Source organism: Salmo salar, chromosome ssa14 (assembly GCF_905237065.1).
Source record: "Salmo salar chromosome ssa14, Ssal_v3.1, whole genome shotgun sequence".
NCBI lineage: Eukaryota > Metazoa > Chordata > Actinopteri > Salmoniformes > Salmonidae > Salmo > Salmo salar.
The window spans coordinates 57,722,941-57,732,000 of record NC_059455.1 but is presented as its reverse complement, the minus strand read 5'-3'; the positions used below and the strand labels follow the sequence as shown (position 1 = coordinate 57,732,000).

General features: G+C 40.7%; 1 protein-coding gene across 1 annotated transcript; it reads left to right on the top strand.

Moving 5' to 3' along the window:
* The first annotated feature begins 539 nt into the window (after positions 1 to 539).
* LOC106570104 (protein S100-A1) lies at positions 540 to 2,838 on the top strand. The gene is made up of 3 exons (XM_014142112.2): positions 540 to 698; positions 899 to 1,065; positions 2,615 to 2,838. The coding sequence occupies exons 1-3, from the start codon at positions 548 to 550 to the stop codon at positions 2,750 to 2,752; spliced, it is 456 nt and encodes a 151-aa protein (XP_013997587.2). The 5' UTR covers positions 540 to 547; the 3' UTR covers positions 2,753 to 2,838.
* The last annotated feature ends 6,222 nt before the right edge of the window (positions 2,839 to 9,060 follow it).

The following is a 9,060-nucleotide window of genomic DNA, read 5'->3' as shown; positions in this document are numbered from 1 at the left end:
CACTGTTAGTCTATACCTGTTGTTTACGAAGCATGTGACAAATAACATTTGATATGATTTAAAAATGCCTGTTTTAAATGACGGTTAGAGAGAGGCTGTGCTTTTAATGACACCTCTATAACAAACCATAAACAGGATAAACTAAAATATAACCTGATCTGGAATGCAAGTATTTACTGCAAGACAAAGAGCATGGACACACCCTACCATTCAATGAAATGCCACGGACAGTGTAATAGAAAACAGACTTTCAATTTACTTACATAACTTAAACCAGTTGTTGTTGCATGATACATACATAATATACGAAGGCATACTGTTCACAAAAACGTAAGAGAGGACAAATAATGTTTCGTATTCATTTGAGTTGCATGTTATGCAACTTTAGTGTATAGACTACTATTAATCACACAAACGCTATTAAGGCTAAGGATGATGCTATTAATATAGACAATACTTTTTTAGACAGCGTATTCTATAGAGAAGCAGCTACCATGAAAGGTCAGGTCACACAAGGACATGCAGGAAGGGCGTAGCGTAGAGAGAGATGAGGGTGAGGAGAAACAGAGGACGGAACAGGGAAGGGCAGAGAGGAGGATGGAATCAAGGGGAGTGTCACAGACCAGATGCTGTTCTATATAAGCTCCTTTACTTTCCACCCCCTCTGCACCTGACAGATTCTCCTATTCTACACACAGGTAAGACCGACAGGAAACTGAATAAGTTCTTAGACTGAACCTTAAAAGATAATACAGTAAACTATTATCAATTTAACATGTCTATTCTTCATTTGGTAAGTGCTTAGTTACTTACATAGTCCTCTTCATTCCCGTAAAGAACATATGGCATTCCACATGTAAGCTACTTGCCTATTACTTATAATAGTTTCCACCCCCAGGATCACCATCACCCTCAGAAACCATGGCACAGCCCACACCTCTGGAAGCCTCCCTGGGAGCTCTCATCATGACATTCCACAAGCACGCTGGTAGTGGAGATGCCAAGACCCTCAACAAAAAAGAGCTAACCAACCTCATCAAGGCAGAGCTGCCCAACATCGCTGGGGTGAGTCACTGCAACACCTCGGGACAGTTTCCCGAATACAGATTAAGCCTATAGTCCTGGACTAAAAATCACTTTCAATGAAGAGTATCCATTGAGCTAGCTAGCAGATTGTAACGGGCTAATGTGATGCTCGCAAGCCTGGGCAATTCCAGTCCTCGGGGGCCTGATTGGTGTCACACTTTTCGCCTATCCCTAGCAAACACACCTGATTTAAACAAATTGCATTTTTAACTGAAGATCATGATTAGTTGATTATTGGAGTCAGGTGTGTTAGCTAGGGCAAAAAGTGTGATAACAATCAGGCCCCTGAGGACTGAAGTCTCCAGGCCTACGAGAGGATAGGTACTGTTTGGTGTAGCACAGAGAATATTCAACCAACCTTGGCGATACGATCTTCTTTCTCGATTCGGCCAAACATGTATCTTCAAAAATGTCAGTGTCCAGTTGCATGCGGTTTGTTTCAATTTAGAAAATGCTCCGTTATTAAAATAAATGTTTTTCTCCATGAAGTAATCCAACAATGTGTACGCCACCATCTTTTCTTTTTCAAATCTTCTCTCATTGATCGAGACAGGTGACTGTCATCGTAACACGTTGGGGTGGACCCACCTGTCTCAATCAATGAGAAAAGATTTGAAAAAGACAAGATGGCGATGAACACGTTGTTAGATTACTTCATGGAGCAAAACATTATAATAATTCCACATTTTCTAAATTCAAACAAACCAACTGGACTCTGACAGTTTGGCCGAATTGAGTTAAGGTTGGTCGAAAATTCTCTGTGCTACGCCAGACAATACCTATCCAGCAACGGCTAATGGAATATCACATTGGTCCATTACGACCTGCTAGCTACCACTGAGCATACTTTTTCTTTTTAGGTCTAGGACTAGGCTTAATCTGTATCTGGGAAACTGGCCCCTCATGAGATAGTAAATGCTATTCTAATGCCACCTTTTATTGTTAAAGAGATACTTCAGGATTTTGGCAATTAAACCCTTTATTTACTTTCCCAGTGTCAGATTAACTCATGGATACTATTTTTATGTCTCTGCATCCAGTACGAAGGAAGTTAGAGGTAGTTTCACTAGCCAATTCTAACTAGCATTACCGCAATGACTAGAAGTCTATGGTATCTACTAGCATGCTAGCAGTTCCTTTAAACTGTACGCAGAGACATAGAAATTGTGTCAACGAGTTCATCTAACTCTGGGTTCTAGATAAAGGGCTTCAATGCCAAAATCCTGAAGTACCCCTTTAAGTGTGTTGTGATTTGAATAAAAACAATTTAATGCTTTGTTTGATTGAACTTTTACTGATTCTATATTGCATGGAGTCTCAGCCATTCAGTGCGAATGACAATTAAATACAGAAATGTTAAGATATTGTCTTTCTTTACTTGTGATCCGACTACATGAAAAATCTGTCGTTGTGCCCTTGAGAAAGGCACTTAACTCTAATTGCTCCTGTAAGCTGCTCTGGATAAGAGCATCTGCTAAATAACTCAAATGTATATGTAAATGATCCTATATTACATTTGCATGAGCAGAAGGGTGGTCCTAAAGTGGATGACCTGATGACGATGCTGGACCAGGATGCTGACGGCTCCGTGGACTTCAAGGAGTACATTACCCTGATTGGATCCCTTGCCTACGCATGCAACTGTGCCCTGGTGGGGAGTATGTGATTGGATGTAAAGACCTGCCTGCTTCCATGCTTTGTACAGTGTATTACATTACATGCCACATGAATAAATGCCTGTTTAATTTTCAATTTGGTTGTTCGGGTGTTTACTTTGTGAGTTTTTGTGTGAATAAGGGTTTTGTGAATAAGTTTTGTATGTGGAAGGATGTGTTTCACATAGTTGCACTGGTTATATTGGTAGATGAATGAAACTGTTTACTATAAAAGTATAGCCTACAGAGGCAGGATCTTCATTTGATGACCCTGTTGCTGGAGAACTTTCCAGCAGGAAATGTTTAACTTGTAATGTATTTGAGGCTATACTATATTTGAGGCTTCTGAAGTTTAATTTCCACTTCGAAATTTCAGACTTGATTTTCCCTTACGAAATCCACATAATAATTAACATTTCTTCTTACTGCAGGATTATTTTCCTGCTGTAGCAATCTGGCTCAAATTAAGATCCTACATCTGTTGCCCTAGCTAAATGTGTAGCTTTCTGATATTCAGTCAAAATCAGATATACAGCCACCATTCAGGTTTCACATTTCCTCTTACTGCAGGATTATTTTCCTGCTGTAGCAAACTGGCTCAAATTAAGATCCTACATCTGTTGCCCTAGCTAAATGTGTGTCTTTCTGATACTCAGTCAAAATCAGATATACAGGTTTCACATTTTCAGTAAAACATGCACAGTATTCTTTGACATTGAGTAACTAATTAGCCAACAAGTTTGTCAAGTAGGCTTGTTGAAAAAGTACTCTTGTTTGTGCAAGCAGGTTGGGAAGGACTGACAGCCAGGGGATTAAGTAAATTGGGTAAATACCTCCCTCCCGGTGTCCATGCACACACACTCAAATGCGCACACACACATACACACACACACACACACGCACACGCACACTGCTAAGGGTTGCTTAACTCTACAATAAAAAGGCAGAAAGTACGCTTAGCTTTCAAATACATATTGTATCACAGCTGTCACGTCCTGACCAGCAGATGGAGCTATTGTATTAGTTTTGGGGTCAGGATGTGGCAGTTTTGTATGTGTGAATGTTTGTGCTGGTGATTGGGACTTCCAATTGAAGGCAGGTGTGTTGAGTTGCCTTTGATTGGGAGTCCTATATAGGTGTGTGTGTTTTTCTTTGGGGTTGTGGGTAGTTGTTCTTGCACTGCGTTTTTGTATGCCTGTAAGACTGTTCCTGTCGTGTGTATTGTTTTTCCAGTGGATGCTTTACTCCTTTTTTTGAATTAAAATATGAGCATCCATATTCCCGCTGCAGTTTGGTCTATTCAACACGGCTCTTTTTGTGACAACAGCGCCTTTCCTTTTTCTACAGATCTAATTTACCTGTACTGTGTATAAGAATATGCATATATTAATTGTTTGTAAATAGTTCCATATTTGTTGTCTCTTGGTGTCTTCTCAATATATAACTGTTATTTTATTTTTGAATTTAATGTAATATTATGTTATTGTCTATAATTGTTCTGTACTTTGTTATTCATTTGTACATTTTATGTGGACCCCAGGAAGAGTAGCTGCAGCATGTGCAGTAGCTAATGGGGCTCCTAATAAACTAAACAATAATGAGACTGATCCTCATATACACCCACATGGATTCTCTTGTCAGAAAGTAGGACCCCAAGAATGCTGCTAAACCGAGCAATTGAGATCTTAACAGGGTGTGTAGGCTATGTGTAGGCTATAGTTTAGACCTATGTATTTACTGTGTTGTGCATGCCTGGTAATCAAATCAAAATCAAATCAAATGTGAAATCAAATTGTATTTGTCACATGTGCTGAATACAACAGGTGTAGATCTTACAGTGAAATGTGTACTTACAAGCCCTTAACCAACAATGCAGTTTTAAGAAGCTGTAAGCTGTATGTTCGTAATGTCGTCGTTCAGCCACGACTCTGTGAAACATAAGGTATTACAGTTTTTAATGTCCCATTGTTAGGATATACTGTACGTGCTTTCAGTTCGTCCCATTTATTTTCCAGCGATTGAAAGTCGTATTCCTGGTCGTAATGCTGGTAGTGCTGGTGAGTTACCGCCGCTCTGATATCCAATATTTCCTCCCGGCTGTATGTAATAACACAACAAAATTCTGGGCTAACAATGTAACAAATAATACATAAAAAAAACGAAATACTGCAAAGTTTCCTAAGAGCAAGAAGCGAGGCAGCCCTCACTGTCGACGCCATCTTTTACCACCCAACATCAGTGCCCGACCTCACTCACTAATGCTCTTGTGGCTGAATTGAAGCAAGTCCCCGCTGCAATGTTCCAAGATTGCCATGATTTTGGAATGAAATGTTAGACGAACAGATGTCCACATACATTTGGTCATGTGGTGTATTTAGAGACACATAGGTGACCAAGAAGTAGGGATGCACAGGTATGGATAGCCATAGCCTATTGACTAAAAAGTGTAGACATTTTACAATCAGAGTTCTTTGTAGTATGTTAAACACTGTAGTTAAATTCTTAGCAAAGGTATGGAGAGCATATTGTATTGTTCTCACCGTGTTCACCGGTAACGCAATGAATGCTGAGGAGTATTTTTTAAATAATAATGTATTCTTTTTTTGTTTTTGCTCAATCTGATTGGGTGGGCTTGGCAGGGCCTGGCTCCACAGTGGGTGGGCCTGTGTCCACCCAGGCCAATGCCCCTGGCTGCTTATAAGGCAAAAGACTCAAACAGAGATCAATGTTTGGAAAGCTGATTGTTTCGCATGTGTTTATGAACATTGCAATCCCACCTGTGTGGCTAACAGGGATGTTGGCTACTACCAATAACATGTATACTGATATAGTAGAATTTTAGAACTGAAGAATAACATTCATTCCTATGGAGGACAGGTCCTTCTAATGAGTACCATATGGCTTCAGGGCCTCTCATTGACCAATACATAACATCAGCCATCTAGTGTTAATATAGATCATTGGCTAGGCCTACTACGGTGTTCTTTTTATTCTGTTTGTGCAGCAGTAGCAATTTCTTATGTAAAATATCTGATTCATTTAATTGCAATAAATTATTTTAGAGACCACTCTTTTTAAACAGGGTTTATTGTGCATGGTGCGACTAGTGCAGCCCTTCTCACCCACCGCCCCTATATATTCTCGTACCGTGTATAGCAGAGACAGAAACCCCTGAATCGGCAGACTTTCCGAGGCTGATGCGATTCGATAAAGGAAGGTTGGGAGACATCTGGGCGCTCGGGGAGTCACATTAGCGCATAATCTGGCAGCATTTGGAACAGTGTGTGTATTTTCATGGTCGTTTACGTTTCATTTCATTACAAATTCAATGTCTCTCTTCCATTTGGATTCATTTTTCCATTGTGAACTGCTATAGCCCTACAGTATGTGCATGCGTCCAGTTTCAGTAATCTTATCGCTCAAAACCGATGCCATATTAGGGCTAGGCCTACTCCATCTAAATAGCAGTTATGAATTTCTATTTTGCAGTATTTGCCTTTATGGCACCTTGCATTTTTGTGATAGTAACGGTAGGGGTATCTGTCATGCCTTGGCCATAGAGAGGTTGTAATGCACTAGTTAGAAGAAGTGTTGGAGTCAGGCGCAGGACACATGGAATGAATGTAAACAAATATGTGTTTACTAAAATTCATAATAAAACTTCTTCCAAATCCAAAAATACAGGATTGGGGAACAACCCCTCCAACAACACAGAACAGGAAACAATCACCGACAACACAAACAGAAAATGCAGAGGGTTAAATAATGAACATAATTAGGGAAATCAAAAACAGGTGTACACAATAAAGACAAAACCAAACGAACAGTGAAACATCGATCGGTGGCAACTAGTAAGCCGGTGACGTCGACCGCCGAACGCCGAACGCCGCCCGAACAAGGAGAGGGGCCGACTTCGGCGGGAGTCGTGACAGAGGTTTTTGCTCTCTATTTCTTTGTTTTGGCCGGGTATGGTCCTCAATCAGGGACAGCTGTCTATCGTTGTCTCTGATTGGGAACCATACATAGGTAGCTTTTTCCCACAGGGTTGGTGTGGGTAGTTGTTTTCTGTTTGGTGTGTTCACCTGACAGAGCTGTCGCGTTTTGTTCCACTTTGTTTTTTTGATTCAGTGTTCTAGTTATAATAAACATCATGAACACGTACCACGCTGCGCTTTGGTCTACTCCTTCTTCCACAGACGACTGCTACAGTATCATATATAATTCAGCAAAGGAGGCAGAGTCGGATTTGAAAACGCTCACTTCTATGATGGACGCTCTGGTTCGTATTAGTGAGTTTACTGTGTCTGTGGTCATGTCAGTGTGTTTTGTCTGTGTTAACATGTTTTGTTGTTTCCCCATTGTAGTCTATTATAGCCTATGACATTTTATAGGCTGATGATGCATGTACAATACATCATGTCATTCCATTCCAACATTTAACACAGCGCAATGTAACACATTGCTACTTTTTTATATGATAGCCCTATAGGCCTATCTATAGGCTATTTTAAGGAAAAGCCATAGCCTCATCCTCCTCATCATCACCCCATTCCTCTACATTGAATGTGGTCATTCATTTGTTATGTTAGCCTAAATATTATTCGACCTAGACCTAAAGGAAACAGACATGTTTTTTAATACACTGAATATACACCTTCCTAATAAGTTGCACCTCAGAAGAGCCTCTATTCATCGGGGCATGGACTCTACAAGGTGTCGAAAGCGCTCCACAGGGATGTTGCCCCGTGTTGACTCCAATGCTTCCCTCAGATGTCAAATTGGCTGGGTGTCTTTTGGGTAGTGGACCATTCTTGATACACATGGGGAAACTGTTGAGCGTGAAAACCCAGCAGCATTGCAGTTCTTGACACACTGAAACCGGTGCACCCGTCACCTACTATCATACCCCGAATGGAATGTTCCTTTAAGCCTAGTGCACACCAACTGCTGTCTACGGAAATCAATTAATTTCAATGGGAGGCAATCTGCACTGCTGCGACTCATCTGCCAGAATAGGTTGCAGTGTATGAAGTGTGTCGCATGTGTCGAATTTTTCCAACTTGCTTTGCCATGCGGTATCAGAAACAGAAGTAGATAAACCAGAGAAGAAGGTGCTAATGTGTAGTGTGATTATTTGTGTTGTGATGCGGTGCATGGATTGCGACAGTTACGTAAAATGTACCGTAAGGCAATGTAATGATGCAGCCTGTGATGTAGTGGTAAAAAAATATGGGGGTAATGTCACGCTGGTATAAAGGATTTGGAGACAGGCACAGGAATACACAATAGGGGTTTTTAATACACCCAAAACAAACATGTATACAAAAACACTGGGCTGTACCCAAACAAAAGAGCGAGGGTAAACCTCGTTGAACGACACGGGCCAATACCCGTTATACACAATATATATAGTACGCAGCATAACAGCTGCACCAACGCATAGGTACTCACAACACCAACGGACATGGGAACAATAATTGACAAAGACAGAGGGAACAGATGCCACATATATAGCATACTAATCAGGGGAAATGGGAGCCAGGTGTGTGTAATCAGACAAGACAGTTCGGGGTTTATGATAATGAAACCCGTTCAGTGAAGCCTAGAAAACCGGTGACATAGACCTCCGGAACTGGAGAACAGAATGAGCAGCAGTACCGGGGGATCCGTTACAGGTAAACTCTGATCGAGGTGAAAAAAGTAACGCACTCTATACTTTCAATGCATTTTTCCGCAAAAGGTGGGTTAACTGTAAAAAATGTAATAAAATAAAAAGTAGGTAAACGAGATAGGGGTAGCTGCAGCCCAATATGGCAACTGGAGTTGCATATTGTGGGCTTATGGAAAGGATTGGGTGTGCCAAAAACATTTCGCTAAAGGTTAGACGATTTTGATTGAACTGTGTTTATTTTCTTCTGTTTCTTACCACCCAACTACTTCACTTAGAGTTTGGACTTCTGTTTTGAAGCTATAAAACTGACAATTGTTCATTTTTGATTAAAAGTACCGATGATGGGTTTACTGTTTCTTGTATGTGTTGTATGTGTGTGCTTACCGTGACTTTCACCCTGATATTAGCTACTAGGTAGCTACTTCACATGCCGTTGTGGGACTGTAGTACTTGGCAAGCGGGAGCGAAGGACACTGTGTCCCAGTGTTATTGCTGTTCATGCCCTCCCATTGAGTATAATACACTGCTCCAAAAAATAAAGGGAACACTTAAACAACACAATGTAACTCCAAGTCAATCACACTTCTGTGAAATCAAACTGTCCACTTAGGAAGCAACACTGATTGACAATAAATTTCACATGCTGTT